This window comes from Salvelinus namaycush, chromosome 20 (genome assembly GCF_016432855.1).
Source record: "Salvelinus namaycush isolate Seneca chromosome 20, SaNama_1.0, whole genome shotgun sequence".
NCBI lineage: Eukaryota > Metazoa > Chordata > Actinopteri > Salmoniformes > Salmonidae > Salvelinus > Salvelinus namaycush.
This window is the reverse complement of record NC_052326.1, coordinates 33,963,497-33,980,066: the sequence shown is the minus strand read 5'-3', so window position 1 is coordinate 33,980,066 and position 16,570 is coordinate 33,963,497. Positions and strand designations below refer to the sequence as shown.

Below are 16,570 nucleotides of genomic sequence, written 5' to 3'. Positions count from 1 at the left end.
AACCGTCCTGAGCCTTTATTCACCCCTTCAGTCTGTGGAAGTTCTGGTTGTCCCTTATGAATGACATGGTCCTCTACCTGTTTGAGGATGTTCTGTTCCCTCATGAGTTTCTGTCTCTCTCTGTTGGGCTTGTTGACCATGATCTCCAGAACATCCTGGCCATTGTTGGGGATGTCCACCACAAAGAACACCAGGTCCTCCAGAAGCTTGGTCACCGCCCTGGACGACACACAGGAACAGGAAGTCATACACAGGAAGAGGCACAACCATAAATATCCAGAGGTAGGCTAATTTTATTTGAGATTTAGAATCCTTAATGTTGATACCAAGAGTTCTAAGGACATTACATTCCGGTAAAGGTTTGGTGCCAACATTGAAGAGGTAAAGAATGCAGAGCACCAAAATTACTGCCATGTACCTTCTCTCGTTCTGAGTGATGGTGCCCTTCTCCAGTTTGCCTGCGATGGAGGCCAACACTTTACTGGCATCGTTGGCAAAGTCCAGGTCTCTGACTTCGGCGGGCGAAACAGGTACGATGGCAAAAGCCTCTTTGTCTTCTTTCAGTGCAGACGTGCCGATCTTAAAATAACAACAGTGATGCGTGAATTAGGATGGTAAAATGTAATTATTTCTCATAAGTAAACTCACAAATAGAATAGTATTCAATAGTGCACCTGGTCATCAGATCAATTGTCTATCTAAACTATTCTAAGGGTATTATTATATTATTGAGTAACGTTTGGGTTGGACTGATTATCTGGAACAGACCAATCATAATGTATAGGAGTTAAAGATTGGGTTAGACAAACTATTGATAAGGTCTCACAAACTGGCTAGTCTTAATGGCTGGCTGAGCGGTCACTCACACGTAGCATGACAGGTTTCTCCTCCTCCTTGTCGATGGGGTGGTTGGTGCTGTGGACCCATGTGTTGGTGCATAGGTGTCTGAGCCTCACGTACGAGTTCCTGAGCGCACGCACACACACACAGTATTGTGAATCCAGAATGAATAATAAAGTATTTATTGGGCAAGGCCCACTCTAGAACATACCAAGCAGTGCCATACCAAACAGTGGAATGGAAGTGTGCCTCTGATAAATATTCTAAAAAAACATCTCATCTGATTCATTCCAGAACAGGGAGGGAGATCATAATAATAGTGGTTACTGTAATCCAAACACAACATCTTATAGCATCTCACATGCATAAAACTCAACCACACACTTGAGTAGGTACTGTAGCCTATATAGTAACTAAGGAACAGGGCAAGGGCCTGCAGTAAGTCAGTCTAGAGTAGGGTTGCACATTTTGGGGAATATTTAGAGGTGGAAACTTTCCGTGGGAAGTAACGGAAATATATACAAATTAATATGGAGACAGAAACATTAACCTTTTACATCATCATAAGTAGACATAATTGCAAATGATTAAATCCTTCCAATAGATTTTTTTTTTTTAAAGATTTTGTTACGAATTGAACTTTAATTAAATTAGTTGACTCTTCACATGGGATGATTTCACTGAACAACAAAAGAAAGGGAATATTGAATGATCTCCACTCAGCCATCACATCTCCCAAAAACCTTTTCAACATACATCTGTAAAATGATAGTCTAGAAAATAAAGCTTTTGTAGTCTTCCTCTCAGGCTTCCATGTCTTCTCCCTGGACCTCCTCAATGTCCACCTCTTGAACATCAGACTCTGAGGCCTCATCTTCACTGTCACTTTCCAACCTTGTTGAGGATGGCTTGTTGTCATGCTCAAAAAGACTCAAATTTGCCCGGATGGCAACCAACCTTTCAACTGTTGTATCGGTCAGCCTGTTGCGTGCTTTGGTGTGTGTATTCCCAAACAAGGACCAGTTGTGCTCTGAGGCGGCTGATGTTGGTGGGATTTGGAGGATGATGGAGGCAACAGGGGAAAGAGCCTCAGATCCACAAAGTCCCTTCCACCAGGTGGTTAATGAGATATGTTGGCACGACCGCCATATTGCATCTCCATCCCAAAGCCCTTGCTTGGAAGTGTATTTCACCAGACTGCCAAGAACCTTGCCCTCATCCAGGCCAAGATGGCGAGACACGTTAGTGATGACACCATAAGCCTTGTTGATCTCTGCACCAGACAGGATTCTCTTGCCAGCATACTTGGGGTCCAACATGTACGCTGCAGCGTCTATGGGCTTTTTGATGTATTTCAGAACTGCAGTTTCCTCTGCTTGGAGCAACAGTGAAGTGGGCAGTACAGATTCCTTCTCTTACATCTGCAAGCAGAGTCTGAAAATCAGACAGGATGGCATTGTCTCCCTCAATCCGTGCAATGGCTACTGCTATAGGTTTCAGGAGTTTCAGGCTGCTTACCACTCTCTCCCAAAATACTTAATCCAGGAGGATCCTCTTGATGGGGCTGTCCATATCGGCAGACTGCGATATGGCCATTTCTTGGAGAAACTCCTTTCCCTCCAGGAGACTGTCAAACATGATGACAACACAACCCCATCGGGTGTTACTGGGCAGCTTCAATGTGGTGCTCTTATTCTTCTCACTTTGCTTGGTGAGGTAGATTGCTGCTATAACTTGATGACCCTTCACATACCTAACTATTTCCTTGGCTCTCTTGTAGTGTATCCATTGTTTTCGGTGCCATGATGTCCTTGAGGAGCAGATTCAATGCATGAGCAGCACAGCCAATGGGTGTGATGTGAGGGTAGGACTCCTCCACTTGAGACCAAGCAACCTTCATGTTCTCAGCATTGTCTGTCACCAGTGCAAATATCTTCTGTGGTCCAAGGTCATTGATGACTGCCTTCAGCTCATCTGCAATGTAGAGACCGGTGTGTCTGTTGTCCCTTGTGTCTGGGCTCTTGTAGAATACTGGTTGAGTGGTGGAGATGATGTAGTTAATTATTCCTTGCCCATGAACATTCAACCACCCATCAGAGATGATTGCAATACAGTCTGGTTTCTCTATGATTTGCTTGACCTTCACTTGAACTCTGTTGAACTCTGCATCCAGCAAATGAGTAGATAAAGGATGTCTGGTTGAAGGGGTGTATGCTGGGCGAAGAACATTCAGAAATCTCTTCCAATACACATTGCCTGCGAGCGTCAGAGGTGAACCAGTTGCATACACAGCTGGAGCAAGACATTCATCAGCACTTCTGACTACGTTCCTCCATTGAGACAAAAAAACTTCTGATTCCAGGATGACCATAAGCTGTTGCTATCGATAAGGTGTCTGATTCATCATTTTCACCTCGAATAGAAGTAGAGGGACTTTGTCAGAGGTTGCTTGTTGTGAGCGCTGAGGGAACTGCACTTGGCCAAATGCTTCTGCATCTTTGTTGCATTCTTCACATTCTTCATGATTTGGCATAGTATTTTCAAATGTACACAGCATTTCCTTCTACATTAGCTGCAGTGAAATGTCTCCACACATCAGATAGTGCCTGTGGCATTTTCCTGGTAAGATTAGGGAAAAAATGAGTAAAAAAAACAAACAATACAATTCCATGTACAGATAAATAGTTAAGCAGTTAGATTAAACAACTCCTTTGTAAGATAATTGTTTTAAAATGAAACATGTATGGAAACAGGTGAATTAACACTCCTCAGTTAGCAGGCTCAAGCAAGCTAAAACCCACATGGTAGCAAAATCTAACTAGCAGAAATTGTTAAGTTAGAAATGATTTAAACACACTTTGCTGTAGGCTACTATTTACTAGTTAACAAAAAATCATGCATGTCATATAAAATATATTCACCCCAACCAGTAATGTAATCAAAACTTACCAGAAAGCATGTAGTCCTTGGGTCAGACAGTGTAGTAGTGTGGGCTCAATAGCATCTCATTAGTGTGCAAGATCTTGAGAATCAGCTGTACATGTGATGGAAGAATGCACTGTGCATACAGAGGGTTGCAATTCCATTGAATTGGGGATAGTTTAACCAAAATATGCCACAAGACCTAGAATTGCCTTATGTGTATCCCACAAAAAAGGTTCACTGTTATAAGCTAACTTTTTTGATGAATTTAAGCAAAATTCCCCAAATTCTCAGGCTCAACTTTCCATGGAAAATTTCCGGAAACATTCCAGACATTTTCTGACCCTTTGCAACCCTAGTCTAGAGTCAGTCTAGTCTGTGGGAATTATCCTTTTGTCCTCCATCACAGTCAACAGATTATATCCTTCCACCCTCACAACCAGCATGCCAGTTACACTGGTTATTGGAAGTCAAAGCTTCCCTACTGTACATTCAGCTAGGGAGAAAAAAATGACAGACCGACTCACACGTCCACACTATTGCTCACACATGTCCTATGTCAATTTATACTGAAGCCAGCGTAACCATAACCCTGTCCACTCACCCTTTACACTGAAAGTAATAACAGGTGTCTTAATAGGGGAAATTTCACTTGAATTCAACTAAATGTGGCTGATGACAAACAAATACCACACATATGTAATCTAAAGATTATTAGTGTGTGTATGTGTGTCTCTCCATTTCCAGTGGGAGGAACATGACCGGTTACATTTCATATTGGAACATGTTCCTTAGAATCTGATCTGCGTCAACAGTGGGATACCTACTGTAGTCACTACGTCTTCTGGGGGATTTTCCAGAGATAGTCAATCTTTCCAGACATCCAGACTTTATAGCTACTCTAGCACCTTCTATCTCAATAGACAACCACGTATACCAGGGTGGGATCAATTCCGATTTAAGTCAGACAATTCAGGAAGTGATTTGAATTTAAAATAAAAACTAATTGAAAAACTTCGGAAAGAATAGTTTCTTCTTTGCAGTTTATTGAGAAGTCATTGAAAATAAAAGCTTTTTCAATTATTGAATTGGAGTTTAGTTTTAGTAATTTTAGTTTACTTCCCGAATTGACTGACTTCAATTCAAATTGACCCCAACCCTGACATAGCCTGGTCACTCACCCCTCTCCCTGTACATGACCAGTTCCATCACACAACAATACAGGATGACATCTAAAGATGCATTTTAAATTGACACATTCTCATGAATGTAGTAAATAGTTCTATAGAAATATGAGTAATGGAGTCTTTTTGCACAATGCAGTGGCCCTAGTCCTATCTGGGTACCAGGGAGTCCCCCCCCTCTCACAGTGGTAAGGTCCATCTCAAAGTCCTACCTGGGTACTAGGGAGTCACCCCCTCTCAGAGTGGTAAGGTCCAGCTCAAAGTCCTACCTGGGTACTAGGGAGTCACCCCCTCTCAGAGTGGTTGGGTCCAGCTCAAAGTCCTACCTGGGTACTAGGGAGTCACCCCCTCTCAGAGTGGTTGGGTCCAGCTCAAAAATGGAGGAGATGTCGTTGCCATCAGGGACAGACACCAGGGTGTACATGACCTTCTCCTGGGGGTTCCTGAGGCGGGCGCGGAGGTCCACCTGCTCAGAGTCCAGCTGGAGACACAACATGACAACAAAACAGTTTCATCAGATCACTACAGAGACATCAAAACAGTCTCATCAGATTACTACAGAGACAACAAAACAGTCTCATCAGATCACTACAGAGATATCAAAACAGTCTCATCAGATCACTACAGAGATATCAAAACAGTCTCATCAGATCACTACAGAGACAACATAACAAAACAGTCTCATCAGATCACTACAGAGACAACATAACAAAACAGTCTCATCAGATCACTACAGAGACAACATAACAAAACAGTCTCATCAGATCACTACAGAGACAACATAACAAAACAGTCTCATCAGATCACTACAGAGACAACATAACAAAACAGTCTCATCAGATCACTACAGAGACAACATAACAAAACAGTCTCATCAGATCACTACAGAGACAACATAACAAAACAGTCTCATCAGATCACTACAGAGACAACATAACAAAACAGTCTCATCAGATCACTACAGAGACAACATAACAAAACAGTCTCATCAGATCACTAGAGACAACAAAACAGTCTCATCAGATCATTGCACAACCACATGGACACGAGGCACAGAAGAACAGGATCAATGATTATAAAGAGGAAAATGATTGATAGAAACACACAGGTCAGTTTCCTGTAAAATTCCTGGACAATGACTCAAAGAGCATATCGTGTGCAGGAACATACTGAAGAAGGTAGACTCACAACTCAAAAATATCTCTTCTTTCACCACAATGAGAGCATCAATTTGATCAATTAAAAAAATAGGCTTAATTCAATACTACACGTCATGACCTACTAATGGTATGAAGTTCTAAAGGCTAAATGAGACGTTTCCTCTCTTATCACAGTGTATGGTGGAGTATCAATCACAGCGTTATACATAAAGAGAATAAAATATGTATACATGTTAATATTTCAGTATTTAGGGTAATTAGTTAGAGTAAGTACGGAGTTAAACTGCAGCTGTCATTTTAGTTTGGGTCTTCTGCTGTGTTCACATGGTCACTATAGTGAATGATTGTTTAATACTGTATAACCCTTTTCACTCTATGGTGCTGACCCCAACCTTACTGTTCTGGTTTGGATATTTTCTTTTTAAGTTGTCCTTTCCAGCAACTATAATATGGTGGATGCATAACCAGAACAGCCAGCTCATTACAACTTGGCTCGGTTTGACTTAGTGTGAAAAGGGAACATGTTCATTCTCAGCGTCCTGCTCTGTTAGTTATTCAACCATGTGTTGACTAATGAGAGTAGTATGTGTCAGTGCTGTAGAAGTCAGGGTCTTGTAGAGTGAATTGTGTGACTCTGAGATCCATTCCTAGTAGTAGACTGCAACCAGCTAGCTAAAGGCAGACCATGCCACATTAGTACCATCACGCTTCTCTATGCAGACACTGCCATCTAATGGTGGCATCGGGGAAATGCTCTTTACTGTGACGGTTCAAGCTGAGATAAACAAGTAAGAAGAGTTACAATAATCACTGTTTCCTGGGACACAACAGTAGGATGTGACTGATTCATTTCACATTGTGTCAACAGACTGGGTTGTGATTGGTTCATTCAATGGGTCACAGGAAAACTCTGCGGCAGGTAGCCTAGTGGTTAGAGTGTCGGACCAGTAACCGAAAGGTTGCTGAATCGAATCCCCAAGCTGACAACGTAAAAATCTGTTGTTCTGTCCCTGAACAAGGCAGTTAACCCACTGTTCCTAGGCCGTCATTGTAAATAAGAATTTGTTCTTAACTGACTTGCCTAGTTAAATAAAGGTTAAATTAAATAAAACAAATGGGAACGACTGGTTCAGATGACCCACAGTATTCATCATCCCTCTACATGGTAGGCCATTGCTACCAGAACTGGAGAAGGTGACTCACTGAGGAGCGGAACTCCAGGCGCTCTTCCTCATAGTCAGGGTTCATCTGGAAAACACACAACAGTACACACATACAATGAACAAGCTAGGGCTCTCTTCACAATCAGAGGTCTCAATGTGACTTCCTGGCAAAAATATATATTTTTTGTGTGCGTGTGGTAAAAGCAGTGTTACTGACCTCTGCAGCCAGGTAGTGTCCAGTGGCCAGGTGTTTGAACCTAAACAGACTGTTCCAATAGCCAGCTCCGCCTCGACATGGATCATGCTGCACCACCTGGCAAGAGGAGAAACGCAGCGATCAGTCACATGTCATATCTTACCCTGAAGTTGTGTACATGCACATATTAACAACTTGTCAGCCCATATACACATCAAACTAAAATGGAACTTTTAGTCAGAATAAATTTGCAGTTGTGAAGGAGAAGTAAAATTGCCATGATCTGAGGGGCTTTCTACAATTTCTATTTCTATGCACTTCCTCCTCACCTCCACCTCCCATAAGGCTTTGCTGCTAGTTGCCGAGGTAGCAGACTGGCGTCCAGTGGTGCGCAGGAAGACATACTGTTTTTTCCGGTGGTCGTCACAGGTGAGGAACTTCTCCTGCTCTGCATGGAACAGGCGCACCACGTCACCCTGCCAACAAACAGACAGGAAGGTTGTTACGGAGACTGCTAGGGAAAGTATCACTGCCTTGGGATATATTTTTAAGCTACCTATAACATTTAACAGTGTTGTGTCTTCAACTGGTATACCGGGTTCGTCGACCCATTATTTTCAGATTCATACTCAAGGCAATGTGAACTGTGAAAATCAGGCCTGATTGGTTGAGAGTTGTGATAAAACCAACCCCTTTTAGAATGATCTCCTGATTGTCACCCCATTTCATGAACAGCACAATCTTCCAGCTGGTGTTACAGTTGACCGAGTTCACCTGAAACACCAAGCAAACAAAGAGTTACCAGTTTAATCCCTTAACAGCAACACATGCAACAATCATCACTGAGGGAATTTGATTATCTGGTCCGATTACCCCGGTGGATGGAGTTGCACAGGGTGAAAAGTGATTGCATTAGTTTTGGAACCGGGCTGCCTCCCAGCGTGCGCCAGGTGCCCAGTTTAAAGCCCCCGGGGAAGTCGGCTCAAAACAAAGTGATATAGCCTAGGCTAAATTAAGCATGTGGAGTAATGAATAGGATTCTGAGTTTTCACATGCAAAAGTCTTTGTTCTGCCTTCCCAATGAAAACTAGTCTGAAAATTCAAACATATATTTTATGGAAAAGAGCTGTACATTTCTGGACGATGCACCATGCTGTCGACAACATGACCGAGCGGCACATATTACTGTTCCATTTGAAAAGGGCACTCCTCCCTCACCGCTTTTGCCAGATCACATCACAAGCCATAGACCGGTGCACCGCGGCTCAGGTTAATAGAACTCCTTCACCGGTACCCTATAACTATAAAGCAGCACACCATTCTCACAGAATGAGCTGCAGACTAGAGCTAAATGCAAATCTTAGACATAATTGATGCAAATGTGGAGGACCATGGCACAATGCTGTAATGTTTGAAATGGTAGGAGGGGGACAATAACATTACACACTACACACTCCTATAAATACTGTACATACAGTATACTTGAATACAGCAGTGTATAAAACCCATAGGAGAGGAGCTGCAGACAGCGTGAGGGTCTAACCTCGTTACATCCTGGGTTGTCCACTAGTTGATGGGTGCTGGCATGAAGGGGCTGGCCAGCATTCACTGGGTTCAGGACCACCTTGTCCCCTATCACCACCTGGAATGAAAACACACATTACAATTTAGTATGCATGCATTACACATGTGCACGTCAGCTGCTAGGGGCAATGAAACATGAACAAAACTCATTTGAATGTGTCTGTCTGCAGTCAAATACAGGACAGTATGTGAAGCTCTGAATCTCAAACTCAATCACTCATCCAGAGGGCCTATTACCAAGACGTAGTACTAGAACAACAATCATGGCTCCACCTTAGGTCACCCTGTCCTGGGGCTCCTACTCACCTCAAGATCTTGGCAGGGAGAGCCAGGAGAGTTAGGATCATTCAAAACAGCTCTAGAGACCTGTCCTTAAAGACGCGGATGAACTTCATGATTTAGCCTCGATTTAAATTCTCCTTATTAGGAAATGCGACAGAACGAGATTTGGGTCTTGGGGACTTGCTTTGATGTGGGTGTCACTTGTGTGTGTGTCACTTGTGTGTGTGTGTGTGTGTGTGTGTGTGTGTGTGTGTGTGTGTGTGTGTGTGTGTGTGTGTGTGTGTGTGTGTGTGTGTTCGAAAGTGGGAAACATTTGTACTTTATCTGTCAAAACTGTACACAGTCACTCCCCCTTTTAGATAACTTGAAACAGTATAGCCAAATTATTTTGCCAATTATATTCAGCTGGCGGGTGTGCGACAGTGGCAAATTGGTTCGACTTTGGATAGCCCATATGTGGAGCTAGTTAGGAACCTTCAATAAATTACAGAATGTAAATGGGACAAAATGTTGATATTGCACAAGTCTCATTAAATGCTTTCAATATTTGTACATACATTTCTATAATTTACAGTTGTTAAGGTTTTTAAGTCAGTGAAATTTGGAGATATTGACATTTTAAAATATTGTCCCATATACATTGTGTAATTCACTGATGGTCCCATGGACATCAGGATCGGGTCGCCTGAAGCTGCACGCCGAATTGATGATTACACTTTATTTGTTGTTGACTGATACCAATGCCACATGATGTTTTCTACCAGAGAAGTTGTTAATTGCCTTCAGTTGTTATTTGAAGTACAAGGCTCCAGCATGGTGCCACTATAAACCCAGTCAGTCCAGAGCTAGATCTGATCTGGCCCTCATCAAAGAGGATTAGAGTGGAAAGCCGGCACAAAACACCTGACCTGGGCCTGACCCCTTTTCCTGTCCCAGCCTAAACACTGACTCGGCCTGAGGTGATACAGCCATTTGTGTTGTGGCTGTAGAATGACTCGTGGCCTCTGCTGCTTTAATCCACAAAGAGACTACTATGCTGCACACATGGCTAGCACAACTGACTGGAACACACCTGATTGACTGAAGTGCGAGCTGGCTGCTACTTAAAGTTGAAGTCGGAAGTTTACATACACCTTAGCCAAATACATTTAAACTCAGTTTTTCACAATTCCTGACATTTAATCCCAGTAAAAAATCCATGTTTTAGGTCAGTTAGGATCACCACTTTATTTTAAGAATGTGAAAATGTCAGAATCATAGTAGAGAATGATTTATTTCAGCTTGTATTTCTTTCATCACATTCCCAGTGGGTCAGAAGTTTACATACACTCAATTAGTATTTGGTAGCATTGCCTTTAAATTGTTTAACTTGGGTCAAACGTTTTGGGTAGCCTTCCACAAGCTTCCCACAATAGGTTGGATGAATTTTGGCCCATTCCTCCTGACAGAGCTGGTGTAACTGAGTCAGGTTTGTAGGCCTCCTTGCTCGCACACACTTTTTCAGTTCTGCCACAATTTCTATAGGATTGAGGTCAGGGCTTGTGATGGCCACTCCAATACCTTGACCTTGTTAATCCTTAAGACATTTTGCCACAACTATGGAAGTATGTTTGGGGTCATTGTCCATTTGGAAGACACATTTGCGACCAAGCTTTAACTTCCTGACTGATGTCTTGAGATGTTGCTTCAATATATCCACATAATTTTCCATCCTCATGATGCCATCTATTTTGTGAAGTGCACCAGACCCTCCTGCAGCAAACCACCCCCACAACATGATGCTAACACCCCTGTGCTTCACGGTTGGGATGGTGTTCTTCGGCTTGCAAGCCTCCCCCTTTTTCCTCCAAACATAATGATGGTCACTATGGCCAAACAGTTCTATTTTTGTTTCATCACACCAGAGGACATTTCTCCAAAAAGTACGATCTTTGTCCCCATGTGCAGTAGCAAACTGTAGTCCGGCATTTTTATGGCGGTTTTGGAGCAGTGGCTTCTTCCTTCGCTGAGCGGCATTTCAGGTTAATGACGATATAGGACTTGTTTAACTGTGGATATAGATACTTTTGTACCAGTGTCCTCCAGCATTTTCACAAGGTCCTTTGCTGTTGTTCTGGAATTGATTTGCACTTTTCGCACCAAAGTACGTTCATCTCTAGGAGACAGAACGCGTCTCCTTCCTGAGCGGTATGACGGCTGCTTGGTCCCATGGTGGTTATACTTGTGTACTATTGTTTGTACAGATGAACATGGTACATTCAGGCATTTGGAAATTGCTCCCAAGGATGAACCAGACTTGTGAAGGTCTACACATTTTTTTCTGAGGTCTTGGCTGATTTCTTTTAATTTTCCCACGATGTCACGCAAAGAGGCACTGTTTGAAGGTAGGCCTTGAAATACATCCACAGGTACACACCTCCAATTGACTCAAATTATGTCAATTAGCCTATCAGAAGCTTCTAAAGCCATGACATAATTTTCTGGAATTTTCCAAGCTGTTTGAAGGCACAGTCAACTTAGTGTATGTAAACTTCTGACCCACTGGAATTGTGATGCCGTGAATTATAAGTGAAATAATCTGTCTGTAAACAATTGTTAGAAAAATGACTTGTGTCATGCACAAAGTAGATGTCCTAACCGACTTGACAAAACTATAGTTTGTTAACAAGAAATGGGTGGAGTGGTTGAAAAACGAGTTTTAATTTCTCCAACCTAAGTGTATGTAAACTTCCGACTTCAACTGTATCATCAAAAAGAAGCGAGACGCAGTGCAGGAGAACTCACCAGAAAAGCACAGTGTAAAATAATTTGTCTGAAACTAGCTAGCTCACGAAGCTTATTTTAAACACCCAAAGATAAAACCAACACTCAGCAGCAATTATTTCATATCAGCAACAACTGTACTAGCTAGCTAGTTAGATGCAAAATTTAGTGCTTTTAGCCAGTTACCTAACTAGCGACGATAGCTTGCAAAATTTAGCTAGCCTAAAATCACTAGCTAACTGGCAAGCTAGCTAACTGGCAAACACAACATTTGTAAATATAGCTACTTAAGCTACAAAATGAATGCCTAGTTAGTTGTAGGTAAGTACACACATTCTCAAAAACTGTTTGTATCGTTCAGAAAACATGTATATTTATTTAATTACTAACAAAGTAAAGTGTGGTGTTTTCTGGCACATACACAGCCGCCATATTGGTCAGAAAACCTGTTTCTCCCGCCTTTATTTGTTTCCACCATTTTGATCAGTCAACTGACCCCAAACTGACATACACTTCATGGCCAAAAGTATGTGGGAATCTGCTTGTCGAACATCTCATTCCAAAATGATAGGCTTTAATATGGATTTGGTCCCCCCTTTTCTACTTTAACAGCCTCCATTCTTCTGGGAAGGCTTTCCACTAGATGTTGGAACATTACTACCGGACTTGCTTCCATTTAACCACATTAGTGAGGTCGGGCACTCATGTTGGATGATTAGGCCTGGCTCGCTGTCTGCGTTCTAATTCATCCCAAAGGTGTTTGATGGGGTTGAGGTGAGGGCTCTGTGCAGGCCTGGCAAGTGCTCCCACACCGATCTCGACAAACCATTTCTGTATGGACCTCACTTTGTGCACGGGGGCATTGTCATGCTAAAACAGGAAATGGCCGTCCCAAAACTGTTGCCACAAATTTGGAAGCACAGAATCGTCTAGAATGTCATTGTATGCTGTAGCATTAAGATTTCCCTTCACTGGAACTAAGGGGCCTAGCCTGAACCATGAAGAACAGCCCCAGACCATTATTCCTCCTCCACCAAACTTTGCAGTTGGCACTATGCATTCGGGAAGCTAGCATTCTCCTGGCATCTGCCAAACCCAGATTCATCCGTCGGACTGCCAGATTGTGAAGCGTGATTCATCACTCCAGAGAATGCGTTTCCACTGCTCCCGAGTCCAATGGCGGTGAGTTTTACACCACTCCAGCCGACGCTTGGCATTGCACATGGTGATCTTAGGCTTGTGTGCGGCTGCTCACCCATGGATACCCAATACATGAAGCTCCCGACGAACAGTTATTGTGCTTACGTTGCTTCTAGAGGCCGTTTGGAACTCGGTAGTGAGTGCTGCAATCGAGGACAGAACATTTTTACATGCTACAAAAATTGCCGGTCCCATTCTGTGAGCTTTTGTGAACTTCCACTTCGCGGATGAGCCGTTGTTGCTCCTATACATTTCCACTTCACAATAACACCACTTACAGTTGACCGGGGCAGCTCTAGCAAGGCAGAAATTTGACGAACTGACTTGTTGGAAAGATAGGATCCTATGTCGTTGTCACATTGAAAGTCACTGAGCTCTTCAGTAAGGCCATTCTACTGCCAATGTTTGTCTATGGAGATTGCATGGCTGTGTGCTCGATGTTATACACTTGTCAGCAATGGTTGTGTCTGAAATAGCCAAATCTACTCATTTTAATGGGTGTCCGCATACTCTTGTATACATAGTGTAGATGTGCTTCGCCGCTTTGAAAACATTTCACCATAGGGTTTTGCAAGCTGTGTGAGTTTTGGCATATGTTTTACTTATTTTTTTGTAAGTCTAGGAAGGTATATCTGTGACCATATTGCCTTACACATTTGATTCACTCAGTCTGACAGATTGTTCATGTTTCCAGAAGCTGTGATTCAGGCGATCCTATACAGTATGTGTGATCATTGCCATAGGTGTAACTCACACTGTCTCCTGTAAAGCGCAGCTGGTAGAAAGGATGGATGTATAAAACCATAAAGATAGAACTCACACTTTCTCCTATGTAGAACCATATTGAACTCACACTAATGCCTATGGAGCACAGCTTGTAGAACCATGATATAGATACAGTGGAACTCACAAAGTCTCCTGCACATGCGGTAAAGAAGTCAATCGAACTCGACCAAAACAATGGAAATGCCATGGAGGAAAGATCCTGAATCTCCTCATTGCCCCCCAGCAATGATGAGATTCAGGCTAGTATTTATGTGTATTTCACACTATGTTAAGGTAAAAATCAGAGTATAATGCTTGTATTGATGTCAACCCCAATACATGTTCATGTCATCGTCACCAATCATCTGCATTCCAGTTCAAAATGACTGACTACCTCCACCGATTTCTGTACGCTAGCTATTCTATCAGCTTATAAGAACGGGACTTAGCAGTCACTTCTAAACCTGAAAAGAAAAAACATAAATAAATCCAAAAAGGACTTTAGAAAGTTCATTTTGGGCCTGTTACAATACATCAATCATGACGGATATGACGAATATCCTCTTTGTTAGATCAGATTTGTTGAATGTTCCCCAATCCGGTATCCTCCTATCCCCAATTCTGCATTCCATTGACCTCTTTACAGCATCTATGGAGCGAAGCTTGGAGAACCATATAGATCTCACACATTCTCCTTTGGAGCCCAGCTTGGAGAACCATATACATAGAACTCACACTGTCTCCTATGGAGCGCAACTTGTAGAAGGGTTGAATGTAGAACCAGGAGCCTTCGTTCCCGGCTGTGTCCAGCATCACTCTCATGGCATTCTTCTCCAGCAGCGCAGGCAGACGCTTGTTCACTGTCAGGTACTTGTTACTCTTCAGATGGAGGAGCTGGGGGAATACAGCAAACATATTGGTGATAGAATATGATGCGATACAATATTATAAGATACGATACAATAACCCAGCAGTCTGTCATTGTGTGATACAAACATACTGACAAGTTTTGCTTGTGCACGTCATCTTCTTCATAGGGTTTATTTTGGCGTTGTATGGGCTTTCTCGAACCTTATGGGTATGCAGTACGTTTTAGTCTCTCCACATAAACAGAGCAGACTATAACTGAAAGGTTTTGACTGAGAAAAGAACATGCTCAATTCTGAAGCTAGAAAAACACCATCTAGATCCTCCCACATCACTGTTCTATTTATAAACAAACAGAAACAGCATGGATGCCTCCAGGGCTCTTAGTCTCTCCAAGTTTGGAACCGGCAAAATATATTGGATGGGAAGCCTCGTAAACTGTGTCACGTTAAAACCCAATAGAAATATGTGGGGTATGAGATTCATTATGGCATAGATTGGCTTCATTGACATGACTTTGAGCTGTGGATACAAGCCAATCACTGTTCATCCAGACAATGAATATGTATACACACACACCTGAATGACGTTCCCATACTGAATCACCGTTCCGAGCAACTTTTTATTTTCTGAATCGTTTTGCTTCTTTTCCAAATCTGCTGCATGCTACACAAGTGATGGAAAAAGGAGTTAGAGACCATTACTATTGCTAGTAGTAACATTGCTACTGCTTTTGCACAAATGTATCCACAAATAATTATCCACATGGACTTGAGTAAGAAGGACTAATTTCAATGACAGAAATCTGAAGAATGTAGCAATGGCAAGTGCAGTTAACAGCAAACACTCCTGCAAGCTTCAACTGAAGGGCTAGAACCTACAGCTCTGGCCTCACATCACCATGGTAACACAGGAGAGATCTGAATCATTTTATGACTCTGTAGTCAGATACCAGAAGGCTTTAAGTGGTATTGTATCAGAACAGGGAGGGAGGGAGAAAGAGCTGAGAGAGAGAGAGAAGAAAGCTGGGACGGTGGTAGTAATGAAACTACAGCTTCAGAAATGGCTATAAAAGGACCTGAACATTACCTCTAGCTCAGCAAATATATAATTCCCCTAACACCATCACACCAGTGTGGGGACAGAAAACCTAAACCCTTTAAGAGAGCTCCTCAAACCATACATGTTGTTAAAGGGAATTGCAGGATGTAGTATTTCACACTTGAACGAGAGATTTACTAATGTAGTTGTATTGGATTTTAGAAGTAGTGCTAGTTTAGATTAGTTATCTAAGAGGGCTCATCTATTGTATCTCTTCAGATGTGGATGAGCTCATACCTCGAATGACATTTGGAGTCATTATACCACTGATTAATTGACATAATAAATCATATAATACAGTAATATCATGGTAAGACAGTTGAGATGGGTGAGGGGAGTCACTCACGTGTAGTTTGTTGAGGAGGACCGTGTCTGTGGTGCTGTTTCCTCCGGGCTTCGCTGCCTTCCAGAACTGTTTCTGAGCAGAGTAGCGGTTCATAGGACACAACCTGAACAGACAATCTGGACAGAGAGACACGAAGACGATGAATAACAGTTTCAGAGGTGAAGGATGGTTAAGATTGAGGTGTTGTCAATGCAGCT

The 16,570-nt window shown here is 42.4% G+C and overlaps 1 protein-coding gene across 1 annotated transcript in view; it reads right to left on the bottom strand.

The window, feature by feature from the left end:
* The window catches only part of LOC120065278 (inositol 1,4,5-trisphosphate receptor type 1-like), a 169,000-nt gene that overhangs the window by 120,685 nt on the left and 31,745 nt on the right, over positions 1-16,570 (bottom strand). The window contains exons 4-15 of the mRNA XM_039016143.1: positions 16,374-16,489; positions 15,506-15,592; positions 14,795-14,953; positions 9,009-9,107; positions 8,156-8,239; positions 7,795-7,941; positions 7,487-7,582; positions 7,310-7,354; positions 5,273-5,427; positions 867-966; positions 419-579; positions 78-219 (exon numbers count right to left, since the gene is read on the bottom strand). Coding sequence (XP_038872071.1) covers positions 78-219; positions 419-579; positions 867-966; positions 5,273-5,427; positions 7,310-7,354; positions 7,487-7,582; positions 7,795-7,941; positions 8,156-8,239; positions 9,009-9,107; positions 14,795-14,953; positions 15,506-15,592; positions 16,374-16,489 — 1,391 coding nt within the window. The remainder of the gene's footprint in view (positions 1-77; positions 220-418; positions 580-866; positions 967-5,272; positions 5,428-7,309; positions 7,355-7,486; positions 7,583-7,794; positions 7,942-8,155; positions 8,240-9,008; positions 9,108-14,794; positions 14,954-15,505; positions 15,593-16,373; positions 16,490-16,570) is intronic.